General features: G+C 42.4%; 1 protein-coding gene across 1 annotated transcript in view; it reads right to left on the bottom strand.

The window, feature by feature from the left end:
• Positions 1-25,725, bottom strand: part of ufl1 (UFM1-specific ligase 1) — a 51,255-nt gene that overhangs the window by 11,180 nt on the left and 14,350 nt on the right. Inside the window, exons 6-16 of the mRNA XM_078399678.1 lie at positions 20,759-20,889; positions 19,814-19,872; positions 18,044-18,190; positions 15,806-15,981; positions 14,718-14,897; positions 10,490-10,613; positions 6,954-7,070; positions 4,857-4,977; positions 3,873-4,039; positions 765-895; positions 584-664 (exon numbers count right to left, since the gene is read on the bottom strand). Of these exons, the coding sequence (XP_078255804.1) occupies positions 584-664; positions 765-895; positions 3,873-4,039; positions 4,857-4,977; positions 6,954-7,070; positions 10,490-10,613; positions 14,718-14,897; positions 15,806-15,981; positions 18,044-18,190; positions 19,814-19,872; positions 20,759-20,889 (1,434 nt within the window). The remainder of the gene's footprint in view (positions 1-583; positions 665-764; positions 896-3,872; positions 4,040-4,856; positions 4,978-6,953; positions 7,071-10,489; positions 10,614-14,717; positions 14,898-15,805; positions 15,982-18,043; positions 18,191-19,813; positions 19,873-20,758; positions 20,890-25,725) is intronic.

Here is a 25,725-nt window from a genome sequence, read left to right as displayed (position 1 = left end):
TTCTGCCTGTGGTTTCCTCTGGGTGTTCCGGTTTCATCTCTGAGATGTGCAGATTTGTAGGTTAATTGACGATTTGTAAATTGCCCCTTTGGTGTGTTGGAAGTGGATGTGAAAGTGGGATAACCAAGAACTAGTCTGAACAGTGATCAATGGTCGGCATGGACTCAGTGGGCCTAAGGGGCCGTTTCCATATTGTTTCTTTCAATCAATTATCTATCATGTTTTACATCAGGCAAAATGTAAAGCACCAAGAGGACAAAGCAGTAATGCAGAGATAGAGAGACGAGAACATTATTAAACCAATAACAACTTTGATAACTGCTTCACACATTTTTACAGGATAGTTTGATGATGTGCACTGGCAGTCAGCAGCATATTAAGGAGGAAAAGACAGGATAATAATGGAAACAGTCTATTTGAGGGAGAACTTGCAGCCTTCCCTGAGTTGGAACAATGGAAAACATATATACATACATAAATACACACACCTACTAACTTAAGCTTGCACACATGCAGAAACAGCCATAAAATCAAGGTTGAGAAAAACTACTTACTGATTAATAGTGGAAGAATCAAAACTTACTTTGCCATTCAGTGAGTTATGAAGCTTCAAGAGAGGACCTCTACTTTCCTCAGCTAGTTTTGCCAAAATTTTCAATCTGAGCTGAACATTAAAAAGGACACAACTTTAGCCTCAGCAAGTGCAACATTCAAATAAAAACATTCAGATAAATTTTACACAGTTGTTGCTGACTTCTCCTTACCTCAGAGGTTATCGATGTGTAGGTTTCTACTGACATCATTAGGTCCCCGGCCATGAAGTTGAACAGGAGGTTGGAAATGTCAGTGCAAATGGTCTTCAATAAATGCTTTTCCAGTTGAACTTGTGTGTCATCTAAAATATCCAAAAACACGACTAGTTTGCATGGCATAACCAACAAAAGGAGCACCATGAGTGTAAATGAGATTAGCAAGCATGTGTTGGCTTTCAAATTCTCAATAAAAATCGCAGCTGGTAAACAGTCATATTTCCTGGCTGCACTGCACAAAGTGTTCACTGCTCCGTACTAAGAAAATGTCTGCTGCAATAGTTCTAAGAAAATGTCTGCTATACAAAGGATGTTTGAAGAGGCTAACAATGATTGAAATGTCAAATACACATACAGACTGATTAATAAATGCAATCACTCGATATTCAAAAAAAACATACACCTATACATTGCACAGTAAAGTGAAGTATTGCAGAAAGCAGAAATCTAAAATTAACATTTGTTAAGTAACAACCATACAAAATTAATACCACATTAATGCACGGTGGTGCAGCGATAGTGTTGCTGCCTTACAACGCTAGAGACCCGGGTTCGATCCGTGACCTGCGTGGGTCTTCTCCGGGAAGCTCTGCTTTCCTCCCACATTACAAAGACGTACAGGTTTGTAGGCTAATTGGCTTGGTATAAATGTGAAAAAATTGTCCGAAGCATAGGTAGGATGGTGTTATAAGAAAATAACTGCAGATGCTGGTACAAATCGATTTATTCACAAAATGCTGGAGTAACTCAGCAGGTCAGGCAGCATCTCGGGAGAGAAGGAATGTTAGTGTACGAGGATCACTGGTCGGCATGGACATGGTGGGCTGAAGGGCCTGTTTCCACGCTGTATTTCGGAACTAAACAATGACCTTTCAACAGAAATAGATATTGTTGGAGTTGAGAGTGTTTTGAGGCAAATACAAAAGACACGTAAATGGGAGAGGGGAAGGAAATATGATGGAAATAGGAAGAGCAATTGGGTGCAATCTTGCACTAAATGATTGTGCAAGGCAAAGGGGACTGTGAGTGTAGAGGGGAGACAGCCATTACAGAGAGATAGTTGATGTTTCAGGTCGAGACCTGTATCAGGACTGTGTCTCCACGGGTTTCTAAATTTCTAGATTGCAAAATCTGGATACGTAGAGAACATTGAGAAAGATAATAATAGGCTTTAAGAGGACATATACAAAAATATATAAATTTTAAGCAATGCACAATTGATGGAGGTGGTATAGTTGATGTTTATGGGATTTCAAAAGTCGTTTGACAAAGTACCAAACTATTAACCAGATAGCAAAATTAAATCCTTGGGGGGGGGGGGGGGGAGAAGGGACAGTGGTTACATGAAGACAAATTTTCACTGAGAAAGTACCACATTGTTAGGATCGGAGATAGACACAAAATGCTGGAGTAACTAAGCGGGCGGGACAGGCAGCATCTCTGGAGAGAAGGAATCGGTGATGTTTCGGGTTGAGACGCTTCGTCAGACCACTTTCAATGCCTTACAGAGGATTCAGAGAAGATTTACTCATGTGATACTGATAACTAAAGATCAACGGTATTTATTCACAAAATGCTGGAGTAACTCAGCAGGTCAGGCAGCCTCACAAGAGAGAAGGAATGGGTAACGTTTCGGTCGAGACACGTCACCCATTGGAGTTTGAAGAAGGGGCTCGACCCGAAACGTCATCCATTCCTTGATTCCACTAGCCCCTCGAGCTCCATCTCACTCTCTTTTAAATTCATCCAGTGAATTGGCCTCCACTGCCTTCTGTGGCAGAGAATTCCACAAATTCACAATTCTCTGGGTGAAAAAGTTTCTTCTCACCTCAGTTTTAAATGGCCTCCCCTTTATTCTTAAACTGTGGCCCCTGGTTCTGGACTCCCCAAACATTGGGAACATTTTTCCTGCATCTACCTTGTCCAGTCCTTTTATAATTTTATACGTCTCTATAAGATCCCCTCATCCTTCTAAACTCCAGTGAATATAAGCCTAGTCGTTCCAATCTTTCCTCATATGACAGACCTTCCATCCCAGGGATTAACCTTGTAAACCTATGCTGCACTGCCTCAATAGCAAGGACGTCCTTCCTCAAAGTAGAAGACCAAAACTGCACACAATACTCCATATGTGGTTTCACCAGGACCCTATACAACTGCAGAACGACTTCTTTACTTCTGTACTCAAATCCTCTCGTAATGAAGGCCAACATGCCATTAGCTTTCTTCATTGCCTGCTGTATCTGCACGCTTACTTTCAGTGACTGGTGTACAAGTGCGACACAGTGGCGCAGCGGTAGAGTTGCTGCCTTACAGCGAATGCAGCGCCGGAGACTCAGGTTCGATCCTGACTACGGGCGCCATCTGTACGGAGTTTGTACGTTCTCCCCGTGACCTGCGTGGGTTTTCTCCGAGATCTTCGGTTTCCTCCCACACTCCAAAGACGTACAGGTATGTAGGTTAATTGACTGGGTAAATGTAAAAATTGTCCCTAGTGTGTGTAGGATAGTGTTGATGTGTGGGGATCGCTGGGTGGCACGAACTCGGTGGGCCGAAGGGCCTGTTTCCACGCTGTATCTGTTGCTTTGATAGGATATAGTGCAACTCTTTTCTCTGGTGAGGGGATCCAGGAAAGGGTATGATCTTAGAAAACAAGCAGGTAATCTAAAATTGAAATCATATAGTTATTTTTCAGAGAGTCAACCAAAAGACCATGGATATGGAATCAAATGAAAGTTAAAAGAATGACGGATAGATTAGTTAGATTATGGAATCTGTAAGGGGACCAATTGTTCCAAAATGTAGTTGATTTAAAAATTAGCTATTCTTCACTGACGAATTATGAATTAATCATAATTCTTTTTTATCACCATCATGCTGTGTAAATAGACAATCCAATTTTCACAGACTAATACTATGCTGGTGAATCACGATAAGGCACATAGTACTTTTGTATTCAATAAGCTGGTTCAAGTGCATTTCCACAAATCCCCATTGATTTCATAGGAACACATTGATTTGATGGGAAGCACATTACGCGGCACTAATGCAGTAGGATTGTACCTGCAAAGAGTTTGGCCCCTTTCTCAAACAGCCTAATATTGTTATGAAACTGTGAGACCTCCTCCTGCATTTCTTTCACAGTCTTTTTCCGATTAGCTCCCGAGGTAGAGGAGGCAGTGGATGTGAACACTGAATGCAACACTTCCTGATAGTTTTTATTTAAACGTCTGTTAAAAGAAACGCATTGTAAGTCTAACTCTGCAAGAATGGAAAATCAGTTTAAAAAATATATATTTTCATTAACAGTACAGTTATATTTTATTGTTTTAATCGATAGGGCTTCAGCTCTTTTATCAGACTGTTCAAAGAGACCATGGACACTTTCTGAGAGATCTGTCCTCTTTCAGTGCAAGAGACCAATATAATTGTTTAACAGTTATCAAAACAACCTTCACAGGACATTGAATATTGTAGACACTATAATTTCCAGCTCAATCTTTCCAGTAACACCAATTTCGCCTTCAGACTCCCAATCTGTAATTCATCGCGATAATTATTGATACAGTTTTCAAGTTGTTTTTGAATGTGGGTGGACAGTATACACCTCGGCAGCGGTAGCAGCGAGGCCTCGGCAGCAGTGATGCCTCGCGACTATGGGGCCTCGGCGGTAGTGAAGCCTCGCGGGACGACCGGTGGTCGACGAGAGCATGGGTGACCACTGTGAGAGGGGAGAGGAAGAACAATGGAGGACCCAGCATGGGGGGGACCACCGTGAGGGAGGTGGGTGGAGAACAATGGACAATTTGGGATGGTGGGAGAACAAAGGACAATGGAGGGCCCGGCGTGGAGGAACCACTGTGGGGGGGGACAACAACAAAAGGAGGAGCCAGCGTGCTTTATAATTTGTCAGCGCCGTAGGTGGCTGCTATTTGTAAACATTGGGTGTGCAAGCAAAGAATTTCACTGTGCCTAGTCACATGTGACAATAAAGTATTCCAATCCATTCCATTCCAGATGACACTTTTCCACCTATTATGCTATTACCTGATCAAATGTTCTGCAAGTTCACTTATTAGTTCCTCTGGACAATCCGGATTATGATTTTTCAAAATGCTTTCAATTTCTTCTTTTGGCATGAAAATGACTGTCTTTGGCCTGTGTTTACCTGCATAGTAACAAACAAAAACCTAAAACATTAGTGTTAAGTTCAGCACCATTCTCTAACCATCACTATATTTTCATGCCTATCAATGCCCAGCTAACATTCCCGCAAATCCCATCGTTCATCCGGGAAGGAGAGAAACGGAAGACTACCACTTCGCCTCTCAACTCATGCCCACTGAGCGCAGCCAGAGACTGGTTGACCTAGGCCAGAGGCTTTCCTTCCCAGTTGAAATCGCAGCTACCAACCTGCGACCAGACCTCGTCCTCTGGTCCAGCTCCTGTCGACGTGTTTTCATCATTGAGCTGACGGTGCCCTGGGAGGAGGCTGTGGACGAGGCATTTGAAAGGAAAAGGCTGAGATATTCCAACCTTGCAGTAGAGGCAGAGGAGCGAGGTTGGAGTGTAAGAGTGTGTCCAGTGGAGGTGGGGTGCAGGGGCTTTGTAGCCAGTTCCACTGCAAGGCTCCTGAGGGAAGTCGGAGTCAGAGGGCAGGCCCAAAGGAGGGCAATCAAAGAACTTGCAAATGCCGCAGAACGGAGCAGTCACTGGCTGTGGCTGAAAAGAAAAGATACTGTCTGGGCTGCCACGTGACCATCTAGAGGCTAACCATAAGACACACACCCAGGGCTGATCACCCTGCGGTGGGCCTGCCTCGACTGAGGGTGTCTTGTGATAAAAGGCCGAAACACCCAGTGACGTTGAGGTACACAACTGAAGATGTGTCTGAATGGTAGCAACATCACCTAGTGGTCACCCCCAAGAACAACACCAGTCAATTGTAGTGCAACTTTAGGGATTGTAACATCTAGTCCTACTAATCAATCAGTTTCCTTTAAGTAGTAGTTTAGGGGATTAAAATCTCCACTTCTCTAGGCTAAACGAAACTATTATTATAGAAAGCATTAATTTATAGGCAGGAATAAAGCAATACCGGAATACTCTCAACATTCATTGGGGTACATTAGTCCATCTTTACACAACACTCTAATGATTATTCGTGTATCTTAGCCAGAGCTCCTGCAAATTCTTTGCTTATTTTCCAGTGTCCTTGGATTTATCTGATCAGGCCCAGGAGATTTATCTACATTCACATGCTTTCCATATGATGTCCAGCATCACTGTAATTTAGTTTAGTTTAGTTTAGAGATACAGCGAGGAAACAGGCCCTTCGGCCCACCGGGTCCGCGCCGACCAGCGATCCCCACACATTAACACTATCCGACACCCATTAGGGACAATTTTTACATTTACCAAGCCTGTACGTCTTTGGAGTGTGGGAGGAAACCAAAGATCTCGGAGAAAACCCATGCATGTCACGGGGAGAACATACAAACTCTGTACAGACAGGCACCCGTAGTCGGGATCGAACCCGGGTCTCCGGCGCTGCATTTGCTGTCAGGCAGCAACTCTACTCAAAGCTCCTCAGCATTCCTCCTCCTCCTCCTCCTCCTCCTCAACTTCTCCAGCGATACACTTGATCCCAGCTGCCTATACCTGTCCCAGGCCTCCTCCTTTTCTGTGACCTGAGCCACAATTTCTCTCATCATCTAGGCTCTAGGCTTCCTTCGTTCCAGTCACCTTGCTCTTTACACTGACAGGAACATGCATGCTTTAAACTCTCACCATCACATACTTTAAAAGCACCACATTTTCCAGACATCCCGTTGCCCTCAAACAAACTATTTCAATCAACTCTAACAAGTTCCTGCCTAATATTATCAAAGTTGGCCTTTCCCCAATTCAGAACTTTAACTTGTCGGCCTGCCCTAACTCTATCCGTAACTAATTGTGCATTTTTATAGTGATTTTCATGAGGGAAAAAAAGGATAATAAGTATGTGCAAATTAAGCCTTAGGAGGCAAATAAATGAGAGCAAAATTATAGCAAACTGAAGTAAATATTAGAAATTTACTGTTTATAATTCACTGCATTAAAAAAATGAAAGAAGAATTGTCAGCAATTAGTCTTCACGCACACCTGTGATTGGCATCTCTTCATCACTGTCCTCATCTCGCTTTCCTCTCTTCTTGTGCTTTTTGGTCCTGATTTCTCTTGCGTTGCCACCACCTCCTGCGCGGGTACTTCCACTGCCATCTGGTGGAGGACGATTGAAATGTAGGCATTAAATCAACGATTCAATGGTAATTTATTCAATGTTACTTTATTGTCACATGTACCTGGGTACAGTGAAATTCTTTGTCTTGCATACAATCTGGTAAAATCACACAGCAGACCTCACCTAGGCATTACACAAAGAGTCGCCATGTTTCTGGCACCGACAAAGTTACAAAAGATTCATCGACCAGTCTTAATTTTTTCTCATCGCTTGGAACCAGGCCTGCCGCCTCTCAGATCCTCAGGCGGCTCCTACCCTTTGTTCTCGGTGGCCCCAACCCGTTGGGCCCCTTTCGATCTCGGGGTTCCCCCCACCCCGCTGGTGCTCTTAGTACGCGGCACCCCCCTGCCGGGTTCCTTCGTACTCAGAGGCCCCCCACTGGGTCCCGCTTCGACCTTGGGCCCCCCCCAACGGCCCTCCTTCCTTTTTAACAGCGTGGGTCCCCCTACACTCTCAACACTCAATGAAGGTTTGCCTTCTCTGTTTGATAGAAAGTATGAATTCAAGTGGTTCCAAATAATTCCTCCTATGTAAAGTTCTATACGACAATGGTATCCCTAGAATAACACAAATTGGAAGTCTGCGGGCTGATAAGTATGTTTCACGCTAGTTCACTTAGATTATGTTCTCTTTTGATGTTAGGTTTGACATAGGGTTGAGCATAGCATCTAACATCATTAGCGTTGCACATGGTCCTTACTTTGCGTGTGGTAGTTTGCTGAAAACAAGAATTGATAGCAGTGCAACAAAAAAAATAAATTAAAGGCATCTACCGTTGATTAGAAACTTTAAACTTGAATGGAAGAATTAATTGTCAAATCCAATATGTGGAAAGACTGAAGGCAGGGAAAGGGAGCGAAAATAGCAAGAGATGAACAGATTATTTGAAACAAAATCTTTTTGCAATTTCAGCTTGAAAATCAATATCTTCACCCTCCAACCATTGAAATTCTTCATTTTGGAACCATTTTAGTACCTCTTCCCTGTAGCCTGTTTAGAGTCTACACTTTTCCTAAAGTTAGGTGACCAGAAAATTCCAGTTGTCGTCAAACCAGTGTTTTGTACAGGTTCACCATAATTTCCCATCTGTTGTTACTCTGTGCCTCTAATTTGGAATCCCAAGGTCCCATTTATTTTACTTCTAACATTTAAGATTTATGTACACGCAGGATTCTTCAGTTTCTGCATATCATCAGCATGCAGCAGCATTCTACCGCTGTACCATAGAGAGCATCCTAACACATGGCATCCCTGTGTGGTACCTCAGCTGCACGGAGGCAGAGAGGAGAGCTCTTCAGCGGGTAGTCCATAGAGCTCAGAGGACCAACGGAACACAGCTACCAGCCTTGGAGGGCATCTACAACACACGATGCCTCAGAAAAGCCACCAGCATCCACAAAGACTCGACACACCCCTGCAACAGTCTGTTCGAACTTCTACCATCGGGCAGATGATACAAGGCCTTCTACGCCCGCACCTCCAGACTCAGGAACAGCTTCATCCCCAGGGCCATAGCTGCTATGAACTGGTCCTGTTGAGCCGGATGGTCACATCGCAGTGAACCGGCACAGATCTACTTGCACTTTATTCTGTTTTAAAACTGTTACAATTTGTTTCATTGGGTTGTTTAAATTAATACTGACTAGCTAATTAATTTATTGCATCGTAAGGGAGGCGCATTCCCAATCTCGTTGTACCCCTGTACAATGACAATAAAGATATATTGTATTGTATTGTTAGGGCAAAGAGGCAAGCAGGCAGGACTAGGGAGCCCGAGTTGATGAGGGATTAAACAAATCCCTGGAAGTGCCTGTCATGTATTGATAACTGGGATCAAGGTTCAAGTCAATCCCTTTTTGCCTTTCCGATTTCCTTCTTGAATATTCCCTCCAGGGATACACCTGATCCCAGCTACCTATACCCTGTGTTGTGCCTCCTTTTTCCTGATCAGAGCCCCAATTTCTCTCATCATCCAAGCTTCCTCACCCCCAACAGCCTTACCCTTCACTCTAACAGGAACTCGCATGCCCTGAATTGTTATCATCCCACTTTTAAAAGCGTCCTTCTTTCTGGACGTTCCTTTGCCTGCAAACAGCTTACTCCAATCACGTTTAGCAAGTTCCTGTCTAATACCATCAAAGTTGGCCTTACCCCAATTTGGAATTTTGACTTGTGGGCCTGCCCTGTCCTGCCCTTATCCATAACTATTTTAAAGCTAATAAAATAGTGGTCACTGGTCCTAAACGATTAGTCCATGGACACTTCATTTACTTGCCCGTCCCAATTTACTGAGAGTAGATCAAGCTTTACTCTCTCCCTTGTAGGGCCCTCTACATATTGCCTGAGGAAATTCCCTGAACACATTTGACAAATTCCAACTCGTTTAAGCACTTGACATTATGAAACTCTTAGTCTATATTGTGAAAGTTACAACAACCTTTTTCGTTTTGTAGTTGCCTGCAATCTCCTGGCCTATTTGTTCTTCTAATTCATGTTGTCTATTTGGGGGCCTGTAGTACACACCCATCACGTTGATCATCACATTTTTATTGCTCAGCTTCATCCATATAGCATCAGTAGTGTCATCTCAGACTACCACAGAGACATATCATTGATCAATAAAGGACGCCCTACCCAGCCTCGTTTACCCCCACCTCTGTGTCTCCTGTACCCTGGAACATTACGCTGCCAGTCCTGTCCCTCTCTTGGCCAGGTAACATAGAAACATAGAAAAAAGTGCAGGAGTAGGCCATTCGGCCCTTCAAGCCAGCACTGCCACTCAATATGATCATGGCTGATGATCCAAAATCAGTACTCCATTCCTGCTTTCTCCCCATATCCCTTGATCCCATTCCTTCTCTCCAGAGATGCTGCCTGACCCGCTGAGTTACTCCAGCATTTTGCGTCTACCCTTGATTCTGTTAGCCCTAAGAGCTATATCCAACTCTCTTTTGAAAACTTCTAGTGAATGGGCCTCCACTACCTTCTGTGGCAGAGAATTCCAGATTCACAACTCTCTGGGTGCAAAGGTTTTTTCTCATCTCAGTCCTAAATGGCCTACCCCTTATTCTTAAACTGTTTCCACAATGACTACAAAGTCCCAGTCGTATCCACGCTCTGTATTCATCCGTCTTTCCCGTCAGGCCTCTCCCATTAAAATAAATGCAATTCAATCCAACTCAATTCCTCGCTCCCTGCCGTGCTCCAGCCTATTCTGTCCACTGAACTTTCTTTTATTATCTTCCAACCCAACTCTCAGCCTCTGACCATCCTCAGTCCTGCAATGGATCCCACCCCAAACTATGGCCTCTGTAAATTGCCCGTGATGTGTAGGAACTGGATGCAAAAATTGGATAACATAAAACACACCTACGAACTTTGTTATTGATAAACCTACCTGATGTTTTCTTCTTCCTATCCTCTCGCTTGTCCTTTTTAACTGAAATCATACTTTCAGCAATAATAGCAGCTTGCTTGAGGTCCTCTTCTGTCAACACATGGGCGTGATTGTTCTGCATCTCCTGAGATTATGACAAGTAGGCAATGGAAAAATGTACATGAGAAATCGGTTCCCTAACAGCGGCTTTAGGAGATTCGGTTTAGGATATTAGGTTTACAGTGAAGGGGAAAAGGTTTAATAGGAACCTGAGGGGTAACTTTTTCATACAAAGGATGGTGGGTGTATGGAGCAAGCCGCCGGAGTCTCGGACTATCCCAACGTTTTAGAAACAGTTAGACAAGTACATGGATAGGACAGTTTTGGATATGGGCCAAACGCGGGGCAGGTGGGACCAGGAAAAAAAACTGCAGGTGCTGGTTAAAATCGAAGGTAGACACAAAATGCTGGATTAACTCAACGGGTCAGGCAGCATCTCAGGAGAGATGGAATGGGTAACGTTTCGGGTCGAGACACTTCTTCAGACTGATGCCACGTCAGTCTAAAGAAGGGTCTCAACCCGAAACGTCACGCATTCCTTCTCTCCCGAGATGCTGCCTGGCTCGCTAAGTTACTCCAGCATTTTGTGTCTACCCAGGTGGGACTAGTGTAGCTGGAACATGTTGGCCGGCGTGGGCAAGTTGGGCCGAAGGGCCTGTTTCCACGCTGTATCACTTTACATTCGGGTCCAACTGCAATTGTGTATCCAGCTCAAAGCTGCTCTATTTATGCATAAATACACATGAATCTCAATGTACATGAGAAATGGGTTCAATATTTGACAAAAACAAAGAAAACATATTGGTGTGCAATGATTCCCCACAAAAATGTACAGAGAGTCAAGGACATGGAAGTGAACTGTACCTCAGTATACATGACAATAAACTAAACTAAACCAAATTCATACAGTGAATATCAACAACGAACAGCAAGTGTAAATGACAGTCAATGGAGCTAAAACCGAACGCTTGGAGATATTCTTTAAGCTTGTTCAGTGGATTGGGGATCAGAATTTCAAATTAATAGAAAAAGTAATTTCTAGTTCACAAACCAAGATTTAAAATATGGACCATTTCAATAATATAAATGGTTTGAAGGGTGCATAGGCTATTGGGCTGGAATCAAACATAATTGGGATTGCAACCTGGGTTTGAACCACAGCTCTTAAATTGAAAGAGCGACAATAAATTTATATGTACGGCATACAGCTAAACTTTCTGGTGGTCATCTGCACTAAAGTATAAAAGATCGTAAAAGGCTTCAAAGCGGAAAAGTGTACTCTGAACAGAAGTGAAAGAATAAGATAGACAATAGACAATAGACAATAGACAATAGGTGCAGGAGTAGGCCATTCAGCCCTTCGAGCCAGCACCGCCATTCAATGCGATCATGGCTGATCACTCTCAATCAGTACCCCGTTCCTGCCTTCTCCCCATACCCCCTCACTCCGCTATCCTTAAGAGCTCTATCCAGCTCTCTCTTGAAAGCATCCAACGAACTGGCCTCCACTGCCTTCTGAGGCAGAGAATTCCACACCTTCACCACCCTCTGACTGAAAAAGTTCTTCCTCATCTCCGTTCTAAATGGCCTACCCCTTATTCTCAAACTGTGGCCCCTTGTTCTGGACTCCCCCAACATTGGGAACATGTTATCTGCCTCTAATGTGTCCAATCCCCTAATTATCTTATATGTTTCAATAAGATCCCCCCTCATCCTTCTAAATTCCAGTGTATACAAGCCCAATCGCTCCAGCCTTTCAACATACGACAGTCCCGCCATTCCGGGAATTAACCTAGTGAACCTACGCTGCACGCCCTCCATAGCAAGAATATCCTTCCTCAAATTTGGAGACCAAAACTGCACACAGTACTCCAGGTGCGGTCTCACCAGGGCCCGGTACAACTGTAGAAGGACCTCTTTGCTCCTATACTCAACTCCTCTTGTTACGAAGGCCAACATTCCATTGGCTTTCTTCACTGCCTGCTGAACCTGCACGCTTCCTTTCATTGACTGATGCACTAGGACACCCAGATCTCGTTGAACTCCCCCTCCTCCTAACTTGACACCATTCAGATAATAATCTGCCTTTCTATTCTTACTTCCAAAGTGAATAACCTCACACTTACCTACATTAAACTGCATCTGCCATGTATCCGCCCACTCACACAACCTGTCCAAGTCACCCTGCAGCCTTATTGCATCTTCCTCACAATTCACACTACCCCCCAACTTAGTATCATCTGCAAATTTGCTAATGGTACTTTTAATCCCTTCGTCTAAGTCATTAATGTATATCGTAAATAGCTGGGGTCCCAGCACCGAACCTTGCGGTACCCCACTGGTCACTGCCTGCCATTCCGAAAGGGACCCATTTATCCCCACTCTTTGCTTTCTGTCTGTCAACCAATTTTCTATCCATGTCAGTACCCTACCCCCAATACCATGTGCCCTAATTTTGCCCACTAATCTCCTATGTGGGACCTTGTCGAAGGCTTTCTGAAAGTCGAGGTACACCACATCCACTGACTCTCCCTTGTCAATTTTCCTAGTTACATCCTCAAAAAATTCCAGTAGATTTGTCAAGCATGATTTCCCCTTCGTAAATCCATGCTGACTCGGAATGATCCCGTTACTGCTATCCAAATGCTCAGCAATTTCGTCTTTTATAATTGACTCCAGCATCTTCCCCACCACTGATGTCAGACTAACTGGTCTATAATTACCCGTTTTCTCTCTCCCTCCTTTCTTAAAAAGTGGGATAACATTTGCTATCCTCCAATCCACAGGAACTGATCCTGAATCTATAGAACATTGAAAAATGATCTCCAATGCTTCCACTATTTCTAGAGCCACCTCCTTAAGTACTCTGGGATGCAGACCATCAGGCCCTGGGGATTTATCAGCCTTCAGTCCCATCAGTCTACCCAAAACCATTTCCTGCCTAATGTGGATTTCCTTCAGTTCCTCCATCACCCTAGGTTCTCCGGCCCCTAGAACATTTGGGAGATTGTGTGTATCTTCCTCAGTGAAGACAGATCCAAAGTAACGGTTTAACTCGTCTGCCATTTCTTTGTTCCCCATAATAAATTCCCCTGCTTCTGTCTTCAAGGGACCCACATTTGCCTTGACTATTTTTTTCCTCTTCACGTACCTAAAAAAACTTTTGCTATCCTCCTTTATATTATTGGCTAGTTTACCCTCGTACCTCATCTTTTCTCCCCGTATTGCCTTTTTAGTTAACTTTTGTTGCTCTTTAAAAGAGTCCCAATGCTCTGTCTTCCCACTCTTCTTTGCTATGTTATACTTCCTCTCCTTAATTTTTATGCTGTCCCTGACTTCCCTCGTCAGCCACAGGTGTCTCTTACTCCCCTTAGAGTCTTTCCACCTCTTTGGAATAAATTGATCCTGCAACCTCTGCATTATTCCCAGGAATACCTGCCATTGCTGTTCTACCGTCTTCCCTGCTAGGGCCTCCTTCCAATCAATTTTGGCCAGCTCCTGCCTCATGCCTCTGTAATCCCCTTTGCTATACTGTAATACCGACACTTCCGATTTTCCCTTCTGCCTTTCCATTTGCAGAGTAAAACTTATCATGTTGTGATCACTGCCTCCTAATGGCTCTTTTACCTCTAGTCCCCTTATCAGATCAGGATCATTACACAACACTAAATCCAGAATTGCCTTCTCCCTGGTAGGCTCCAGTACAAGCTGTTCTAAGAATCCATCTCGAAGGCACTCTACAAACTCTCTTTCCTGGGGTCCATTTCCAACCTGATTTTCCCAGTCTACCTGCATGTTGAAATCTCCCATAACCACCGTAGCATTACATTTTTGACACGCCAATTTTATCTCCTGATTCAACTTGCACCCTATGTCGAGGCTACTGTTTGGGGGCCTATAGATAACTCCCATTAGGGTCTTTTTACCCTTACAATTTCTCATTTCTATCCAGAATATAGAAAAAAATGATGGAAAAAATAATCACTCCTGGGAAGCCCAATCACAATGGATGGGCTTAGTGTTAAAATTCCAAACTGGGACTAGAACTGTTGTTACAAGGTGAAATGGAGGGAAGAATGCCTACAACACGTCAACAAGTCATCATTAGATAATCCAAGGACATTTTCAGTTAACTTTATAATCCACAATGCCATTTTCTATGGGCTCTAAAGATGAAAATGAGTTTTACCTGTTCAGCTTTGTGTTGCATCATCTGATCAAAAAGTGCTGCACAGCTGCTAATGAACTGGTCGCTAACCACAATGGTATCGCCGAAGATCTGAGAAGCAGACTGTTTGTTCATTGTCCTCATCAGCTGCTGGAGCAATATGGAGGCATCTTCCGCAGAGAACGAACTGGGCAACAGGGGCTGCAAGCAAGACAACACATATTCAAACACTGTTGGTAGGCCATGTACAATTATTACTAAGGAAGAAGGTAATACAAATCAAGAGTCAAGAGTGTGTTATTGTTGTATGTTCCGAAACAGAATAATGACATTTATATTTGCAGCAGCACAACAGATATGTAAACATAGTACAGTAAACTCTCATTATAACAGACCATGTTGGAGGGGGAATGGTGTCTGTTATTGTCGATTGTCCGCTATAACAGAGTCAGGGATTACCGAATAATAAAATATCATTGTAGAAGTAGTAGAAACAAAGAAGTGCAGATGCTGGTTACAAAGTGTTTGAGTAACTCAGCAGGTCAGGCAGCATCTCTGGAGAATATGGATAGGTGATGTTTCGGATTGAGACCTTTCTTCAGATTCTCATTCTGGAACTGGGCCTTGAATCCAGGTGAGTTGAGGCGAGGATAAAGGCAATAACGTGAACAACACAGGAGCACAACTTTACTGTGCCAGTTTCCGTTTCTGAACAATGGATCAATATACATCTCATCAAAGTGGATATCGAGACTAATAATTTTGCCAGAGTAAATGTTATCTGAAAAGGTGAGTATAAAAAGCTAAATATTATTAAAATATGTACATATTTTACCTATGAAATGTTCTGTATACCTGTGGCATTTAGTTTATTGACACATGTACCAACGTACAATGAAAAGCTTTTGTTCCATGCTAACCAGTCAGCAGAAAGACAATACATGATTAACATGTCCTCCATCTGTGACTTATTTGGTGGTTTTTAATGCATTGTTATACTTTCCACAATATAATTAGGTCTCTTGCTGCACTATTTTATTCAAAAGCTGACTTTCCTTTTCCCATTCCTAATTTAGAAGTTTAATGACATTGCGTTAGAGAAACAGTACCTGTATATCCACCCACATGTCAGATCTTATAGCCTCCTCAACTGAGGCTTCCACCTGATCCACAATGGTATGGCCGACACACACGGCTTTCAAAGTGGTCATCGATGCTGATTTGTATCGCTTCTTGATATAATTTATTGGATCTGGAATTCCCAGCCTGCTCAAAGTGTCAAATTCTGGAAAACATAAGATGATTTCCTTTGAAAGAACAATATTCTGTTCAAAAACAAACTCTCAATTTCATCATATAAGTGAATTAACCATTGGTAATATTCTCAGAGAGGAGATACAAGAATCAGCAGATGCTGGTTTACAACAAAAAAAAGTGCCAGAGTAACGCAACAGGTCAGGCTGCAGAACATGGATAGGTAACGTTTTGGGTCAGGACCCTCCTTCAGATATTCAATATTCTCATATTGTTAACTATAATTTTTCTGAACAGATATCAATATCAGCAGTATCATTCTTGAAATGTTTGTGTCCATCAAACTAGAGAGGGATGGCATTTTTAAACTTTTGTTTAGAGTTTAGAGATACAGGGTGGAAACAGGCCCTTCGGCCCACCAGGTCCGCACCGACCAGCGATCCCCGCACATTAACACTATCCTACACATGCTAGGGTGAGAGTCGAGGACTAGAGGTGATAGTCTCAGAATTAAAGGACATTCCTTTCGGAAAGAGATGAGGAGGAACATCTTTTGTCAGAGGGTGGTGAACCTGTGGAATTCTTTGCCACAGAAGGCTGTGGAGGCCAAGTCAATGGATATTTGTTAAGGCAGAGATAGATAAATTCTTGATTAGTATGCATGTCAGGGGTTATGGGGAGAAGGCAGGTGAATGGGGTTAGGAGGGAGTGATAGATCACCTATGATTGAATGGCGGAATAGACCAAATGGGCCGATTGGCCTAATCCTACTCCTATCACATGACAAATTACAATTTTACCGAGCCAATTAACCTACAAACCTCTACGTCTTTGGGGCGTGGGAGGAAACCGGAGATCATGGAGAAAAACCATGTGGGTCATAGGGACAAAACTGCGTGCAAGCACCTGTAGTCAGGATCGAACCCAGGTCTGTGGCGCTGTAAGGCTGCAACTCTACCGCTGCACCACCGTGCCAACCCAATTTTTTTATATTTATTATAGCCTGGCTTCAAAAACCCCAGTCTATTCAAGCATCAGAGAACGAGTAATAAACCAAAATGACATTTCCACTGGATGTTTTTATTTTTATTCCACAAATTGGAATGCTTACCTTTCAAGAAAGAAAAACTTTGCATTTGGCAAAATTGAAAATTATAGCATAGTAGTTACAAAATAAGATCCCAAAAGTGTTGTAACATCTATAAACATTTCAACAAAGCTATTGATATTACAACTATTGTTAGCAAAGGATACAGAAAAATATAGATCAGTTACAGATGTGGGTAGATCTGTACCACATCTGGCAGAATAGCATTCTGGCAGATGAAATTTAATTTGATCAAGTGTGAGATGTTGCAGTTTGATAGTTCAAATCTAAGGGGAAAGTGCGCAGTTTATGGCAGGACGCTCAAAGGCATTGAGAGATCTTGGGGTGCACGTGTATAGCTTCATGAAAGGACGACACAAGTATTCTGAATGGTAAAGAAGACATACGGGTATGCTTGTCCTCAGTGGTTGACTTTTTGAATGGGTCGACCTCATTGTTTGGCCAAGTCAATGGATATTTTTAAAGCACAGATACATAGATTCTTGATTAGTACGGGTGTCAGGGGATATGGGGAGAAGGCAGGAGAATGAGAGGTAAAAATAGATCAGCCATAATTGAATGGCAGAGTAAACTTGATGGGCCGAATGGCCTAATTCTTCTCCTATCACTTATGAACTTTTGAGTAGAAGCGTCAGGAAGTTGCAGCTCAGAGGTAATGAAGTAGAAAGTCACCTTTGGTTGCCTGTACTAAACATGTGATAGTCCTTGTTGCTTAAACGATAATCATGCCAGGTCAGCTTTTAGTTCATACATAGAGGGTAATTATTTACCATTATAGGTATCTGGTGTAGGTCTCATAAAAAGGAGGAAATAATTTGGTGCAAGAACATGAATTGTCTTATCACTTCAAGTTTGGATCCACATTGAGTATTGATCACCTTAAAACCAGTCCAAATGGATCTGAATTACACATCACTAAAGGTTATAAAAAATCTACAGAACGTTAAATATTAAAGTTAATTAATATTGAAGTATTAAAAGTTACCTAAATAGCTGTTTTGCTTGTAAAATGAATCCACCCAGTTATTTTGAGTTCTTGAGTAGATATCAGGGACATAGACAGCCTTATCCTGTCTCCCCCCAATCACTGCTCCATTCAAGCGACCACTGCTAATAAACTCTTCAAGAAAAGCTGTAAAAATAGTCATCCGCACAGACAATGATTTGGTGAAAAATTAACAATAATCCATGATTTCGCTTTAAGAATGAAAAAAACAGCAAATACACAGATGAATAAAACCAAATATATCCACAGAAGGCTATGGAGGCCAAGTCAATTAATCCTTTTAAGGCGGAGATAGATAGATTCTTGATTAGTACGGGTGTCAGGGGTTATGGGGAGAAGGCAGGAGAATGGGGTTAGGAGGTAGATATAGATCAGCCATGATTGAATGGTGAAGTAGACTTGATGGGCCAAATGGCTTAATTCTGCTCCATCACTGAGGACCTTATATAGATGCAAAATAGAAATTTCCTGAAATCAACCTCGTTGTGACTGTTGATTTTTTTAAATCTGCACTTTCTCTGTAACACTATATTCTGCATTCTGTTGCTTATTCTCTCTTGCACTACCTTGATGTGCTTCCATAGGGTATGCTTTGCCCAGTCCGCATATCAACAAAGGTTTTCACTGTATCTCAATACACATACCAATAATTTTGGCTTGGGTTTTATATGATGACATTGTCAATGACGCACATGTCATTGTAAATGAATGAAAAACAGCCAATTTGGTTATCAACATAAATATTTCCTAAAACTTAAAATTAAACTAATGCACAGGTAATTATTCAAAGATGTATATTATTAACACTTGATATTCTGCTTGGGTAGCCTACAACCCAACAGCGTGAACATTGAATACTTTAATTTTAGATCATTCCCCGACCGTTCCATCTCATCCATGCTGATTTGCCTCTGGTGTTGAAGCACACTTTTCTCCCACTGCTCCTCTCACCTTGCTCCTTCCCCTCCTCCCACTCAGCTCCCTCAACCTCCCTATCTTAAACCCTCCATTTCCCTTTTATCCTTCCCTCAACCTCTTCCTTCTGGCTTTACATTTCACTTCTCTTTCTTCCTTTTTTTGGCATCTTTTTTATTCCATTTCACTTCTAGCCTTTGTTACTGTCTCCGCCCATCTGCCATCTTCTCTTCTCATCTACATCCATGTATTACAACAATTTTTGTCCCAGCCCTTCACTTCAACACTCTTTTCCAGTTTTCTCCATCAGTCAGAAGAAGGGCCACGATCCAAAACATTGTCTGTCCATTTCCCTCCACAAGTGCTGCCTGACCTGCTGAGTTGTTCCAGCACTGTTTTACTCAAGGTTCTTTTACTCTTCATCAACTTAGAACAATATTCCACTTTTACCCATGTCGACATGTATTTGTCATTAATGATAGAAAATGTGACTGCACTATTATTTCAGTGACACACTGACCTCAGTGCTTTTAAGGCATTTCAAGGGGTTATTAGGACACTGTCCCACAAATTATTGCTCAAAAAATAATTAAAAGTGTAATCCAGTCTACCTGCATCTTGTGTTGCCACAAAGTTGGGACAAACCAGCAGAGCAAATGGAACTTGTGAAATCTTCCATATCTGCCTACATATTTGTCCCTTGAAAGTGTCTTAAGCAGTGTCTTACTACAAGTGTGATGTCTTTACCTGCACAGACTGACCTGGAGATAACTTTCCAATAACTAAATTTAGTACAAATTTTCTCTAAAGATTATAATTCCATAAAATACTTACAATAAAGAAGATGTTCCTGAAATTTATAGTGAGATATCAAAGAGCTTACTGGTGTTGGCCTGTTGAAAAGGAACATTAAAAATTCCCATTTAAATTAATTACTTAAATACAACATTAAAACATACATTGCTCTGAATTTGAGTTCACCAAGATAATTCAACAAGACACTTTCCAGTTAGCATGTTTTACTTTCTAATCCAAAACATTTTTAAATTTTCCCCACAATTTAAAGAAATATTTGATATAATAATATTCAAAAGGAAAAATAGACCAAAATGGGTGAAGTTGTAATAGATGCTCTTGTAAGTGTCAAAATAATGAGTTTGAGGGTAAGGAAATATTTAGTAAAATTTGATCGCCAATGGAGTGTATTATTTTGGATATGATTTGTGGTAATGCAATGTATATTTTTTTACAGTAACTATATAATATTATAAAGTGTTCATCAGAAATACGAGTGCCAATCTGAAAAAGACTGATGTTTTTTTCCTGCACCAGCAGATTCCTTTTAATACTGATTCAAAACCCCCAAAATAGCAGTAACAGAAATTTATTCCAAGCTGAAATAAGTGTAAAAACAAACGTTATCATACAATCTTTTCCAAATGTAGCATTTGGCTGTACTCGAGGCTTATGGAGATGGGTTATTTTATTATGTCTCGCACTACGTTAATGTTACTGCACAGATTGATGCAAAGTGAATAGCTATCAACAGGATAGCATCTACAATGATAAAGCAAAAAATCATTAATATTTGGATTATGAAGGTGTATGTGGTCAGATAATATTCATACAAAATAGGTGTCAACTAATCTATAATTGAGGAATTTGCAAATAGCTGTTATTTTGTTCCATAGCGTCTTGCTGAAAGTGTTAACAGGACTAATCTATTTTCTATTTTAGAGTAACTTGATAGACAAATACGTGTGATCACTTAATCGATACCTAGTTATTGCACTGAAAAGTCCTCGAATCCGGGCCTTGTGTTGAGCAATGAAAGCATCTGTGAAAATGACGCCTCGATCATAGGTGTCCATCTGTCCATTTATAATTCTGCCGATACGCCGTGACAATTCCTTTGAAATTTAGACAGAAAAATAGGAACATGCATACAAAAGCAAAATTAGTTTTATAAAATTACTGACTTCTGAAGAACATTTGCTGGAAGTAACAGATTTTTGGAGTTAACTACTTCACTGAATCTGGCTTTTTGATTTTGTAACAGTCAACACAGTTAAAAGTAAAGAGTGTAGTGTAAATTTACTTAAAAAAAAGTAAGTGAACGTCCTGTTATTATTTGGTTATTCAGAGGATTTGAGGGTGGCTGGTAAGATTATTGTCCATTTTTAATTGCCCACAAGGCTTGCCAGGCCATTTAAAGAATCTGCCATGTCACATTCACGATTAGCAATATTATAGTAATATTATACTTTTCTTTCCACAGCACATCTTCTTGTTTATTGTGTGGCTGATAACAAGGGTCCTCATGGTGGCCAGCAGTGATGTGTAGCCAGAATGTAACAATCTTTGACACCCATTCTGAGCACTTTAGGGCTTCTCCCAATTGATCCACGACAGAAAAACTTAATTTCAGAATCTCGATGTTCTGTCCTGTCAAAGTTTGCTCGCAGCTGTCATTTACTGTTGGCATGTTGGGCATGTATACATGCACTATGCATCAGACCCAAAGGCCATGTCATCCACAACCACTTTGGTCAACCAGTGGTCATCCTGTAATCTGCGGTGGCTCAGCGGAGGATGGCACAATGGAGCATCGCAAAATGGGCGGCACAGCACGCACAGCAATAGAGTTGCCAGAGTCCCCGGTTCGATCCTGACGGAGTTTGTACATATTTCTGTGACTGCATGGGTTTTCTCCGGGTGCTCCGGTTTCTTCCCACACTCTGAAGACGTACAGGTTTGTACGTTAATTGGCTTCGGTAATAATTATAAAATTGTCCACAATGTGTAGGATAGTGTTCGTGTACAGGGTGATTGCTGATCGCTGCCGACCCAGTTGGCCAAAGGGCCTGTTTCTGCGCTGTATTTCTGAAGTCTAGTCTAAATGAAAACACATTGCCCTGAAGTGTTTACACAGAATATAGAACAGTACAGCTCAGGAACAGGCCCTTCAGCACACAATGTCTGTGCTGAACTTAATGCCAAGATCACCTCTTATCTACTTGCACATAATTCATATCCCTCCAACCCCTTGCATTTCGGCATTACAAAAATGCTATTGAGCCAGTCCGAAAATCTCAACACAGCGCCATCTAGTGACAACACCCAAAGCTCCTCAGGAGATGTGAATCCTTCAAAACAGATATTTCACACCAAATAATGTAAATGTAAATGTAAAAAACCTTTATTGTCACTACACAAAGTACAGCGAAATTAAAGCAGTCCAGATGATGCAATCACACACAGCAGACAGTACAAAGGATAAACCTTTATCCATAACAAGCTAAACCTAATCTACTGAATTAAACAAACTGACCTCTAATACAATATAGACAAAACAATTACAATACGGTCAAGGCAGTGTACAGTGCAATCAAGACAGCAAGTTATTGCACAGCAATGAGGGCTAACATATTGCAAATGCGTCGGTAGTGCCGTTTTAAAAAATAAAATAAAAATAATGTAATTCAATATAAGGTGCGGTCGGGTGTAACATGTAATAAGTTTAGCAAATGTTAAGCAATATAAGTGCAGTAGGATGTAAACATGTATTAAATTGAGGCTTATGTTTTCTGACAAGTAACTGACAGTGTTCCGATCAGTTCCGTTCCTTCCATTCAGTTTATGTGAGTGTCTGGCAGTGTTCAGCTCACGTATGACGCTGGGGTAGAAGCTGTTCTTGAGTCTATTGTCCGTGATGTAATGGACCTGAACCGTCTACCAGAGGGCAGCAGTTGGAGCAGCTGATGACCTGGGTGGGAAGGATCCCTCAGGATGTTGGCTGCTCTGCTGAGCCAGCGGAGGGAGTAAAGTTCCTCTAGAGAGGGCAGTGGGCAACCAATGACTTTCTTTGCAGAGTTGATGACCCTCTGAAGGGCTTTCTTGTCTGCCTCTGAGCTGCTGGTGTACCACATAGAAATATAGTACGTCAGCACACTCTCGATGGTGCAACGGTAGAAAGTCACTAGCAGCTGCTCTTGCAGGTTGTTCTTCCTGAGGATCCTCAGAAAGTAGAGCCACTTTTTAACTGCCGCTACGGTGTTTGTGGTCCAGGAAAGATACTCAGCAATATGCGTGCCCAGGAACTTGAAGGCAGGGACCCTTTCCACACAAACCCCGCTGATATGCAGTGGTGTGTAGCCCGTATTGTTTCTTCGGAAGTCTATTATGAGTTCTTTTGTCTTGGAAGGATTCAGAGCCAGATTGTTTTCCGCACACCATCCTATCAGTTTTTGGACTTCATCTCTGTAGGCTGTCTCGTCATCTCCTGAGACGAGTCCAACCACAGTCGTGTCATCCGCAATGATGATGGTGTTGGTAGGATGGGTGGGGGTGCAGTCATGGGTGTAGAGAAGGGGGCTCAACACGCATCCTTGTGGGCAGCCGGTGCTGATTGTGAGAGTGGAGGATGTGTGAGGGCCTAATCTGACCATCTGTGGCCGATTAGTCAGGAAGTCCTTAATCCAGTTACAGATAGATTGGGAGAGTCCTAAATCAGTTAGTTTAGAAACCAGTCTGTCCGTGATGACCGTGTTAAATGCTGAACTATAATCTATGAAGAGCATCCTCACGTAACTGCCCTGCCGCTCAAGATGGGTCAGTGCGGTGTGTAGGGCAGTAGTAATGGCGTCCTCTGTAGACCTGTTTGATCTGTAAGCGAATTGGTGTGGGTCGATAGTGGCTGAGAGGCTGGCTTTGATGTGCTGCTGGACCAGCTTCTCAAAGCACTTTATAATGACCGGGGTTAGTGCAACAGGACGGTAGTCGTTGAGATCACGGATAACTGGTTTCTTTGGCAGTGGGATTATTGTTGCAGATTTCAGGCAGGATGGGATGATGGCTTTGGACAGGAACAGGTTAAAGATCTTCGTGAAGATCACTGAGAGCTGGTCTGCACATTCTTTCAACACCCTTCCCGTCACTCCATCCGGGCTTGCAGCCTTCCTTGTGTTGACAGCCCTGAGCACGCGCCTCACCTCATGCTCCTGTACCGTGAGCGTGTGGCTGTTGAAGGCAGGTGTAGATGGTGTAACTAACTTTGCAGCTCTCACCTCAAAACGGGCAAAGAAGCCATTAAAAAAGTTCCTCTGCCAACGAGGCGTTTGCATCAGCGATCTTGTAGTTGCTGGTTTTGTAATTTGTGAGGTGCTGGATTCCCTGCCAAAGTCGTCATGGGTCCTTGTGGGTGAAGTGGTCCTCAATCTCCTTTTTGTGATTTTCTTTCGCTCTTTTGATGGCTCTCTTAAGGTTGGCTCTAGCCACGCTGTAGAGGACATTGTCCTTGGACCTAAAGGCAGCATTACGATCCTTTAAGAGAGTTCTGACCTCCTTTGTCATCTAGGGCTTCTGGTTTGAGTGCACCCGGATGCATTTGTCGACAGCGACAATGTCAACATAGTTCTTAATGTAACAGAGTACTGTTGATGTGTACTCCTCCAAATCCTGGTCTTCAAAAATGTCCCAATTAGTCCTTTCAAAGCAATCCTGAAGCTGCGAGGATGCTCCTTCAGGCCACATTTTAACAATTTTGATGGCAGGGGGGGGGGCTTTCCTTCTTAGGGGGGTGTATGCTGGGGTTAGGAGTATGGATAGGTGGTCTGATTGTCCCAAGTGAGGTAGTGATGTTGTCCTGTAGCCACTCTTGATGTTTGAATAGGCTTGGTCCAAAGTATTTTTCCCCCTAGTTGCACATTTAATGTGTTGATGAAATTTTGGGAGAATTGCTTTTAATTCTGCGTGGTTGAAATCACCGGCTATAATATGGACAGCCTCGCGATAAGTCTTCTGTTGAGAGTTTATGGCGTTTAGTAGGTAGCCTTGAGCTGTGCTAGCATTAGCGTCCGGTGGAATGTAAACAGCTGTAACAGTTATAGCGGTAAACTCCCGAGGAAGGTAAAAGGGTCTGCATTTGACCGTTAGGTACTCCAGATCAGGAGAACAATGGCTGTCTACGATGTTGGTATTAGTACACCAGTCGTTGTGTACGTAGATACAAACCCCACCGCCCTTGGTCTTACCGGAGTCTTTGTTTCTGTCCCAACGGAACGCTGTACGGTCTGCTAGCTCCATGGCGGCATCGGGTGTGAGCGAGTTTAACCACGTCTGTTATTAGTAGGATGCAGCAGTCTTTTATGAGGTTGTTCGTGGAAATCTGTAGATGTAATTCGTCCATTTTGTTGGTAATGGATCTGGCGTTACTAAGAAATACGCTGGGAAGAGGTGGTTTATGCGGTTGTTTCTTTAGTCTAGCAAGTAGACCCGACCGGCATCCGGGCTTTTGTTTCCTGTGTCTCCTCCTTCGACGTTCGCCAAGGTCGAAAACAATCCATGGAGAGCCCGGTGTTCTGGCAATCTCCTCCGGTATGTTGTGTGAATGCAGAAATTCGCTTGTAATTCCTTGGTTGCTTCGTTGTCTTTTATTTAAAATATTTAAAATATCTGGTCAACTATAGCTGTAATTACAGCTGTAACTGTAATTCGCCCAACAGAACTCAACATTAACAAGTAGACAAAACAAACAAAACACACTTAAATAGCACCGAGCTGGAGAGCTTAAAGCCGCTGCGTCCGAGCGCGCCGCCATCTTATAGTCTTAATAATAATGGTAAAATTAAGTTTAGATTCAAAATGTATGGGGACCAGAAAGTATTTAAAAACAGAAGTTACCACACTTAGTAAAATCAATCAATTCTTCACGTTTTGTATCTTGGCCACTCACACCAGCCACAGAT

This window comes from Rhinoraja longicauda, chromosome 5, assembly GCF_053455715.1.
Source record: "Rhinoraja longicauda isolate Sanriku21f chromosome 5, sRhiLon1.1, whole genome shotgun sequence".
In the NCBI taxonomy this organism is placed as follows: Eukaryota; Metazoa; Chordata; class Chondrichthyes; order Rajiformes; family Arhynchobatidae; genus Rhinoraja; species Rhinoraja longicauda.
Note: the sequence above shows the minus strand (reverse complement) of the source record. Positions and strands in the feature narration are given on the sequence as shown.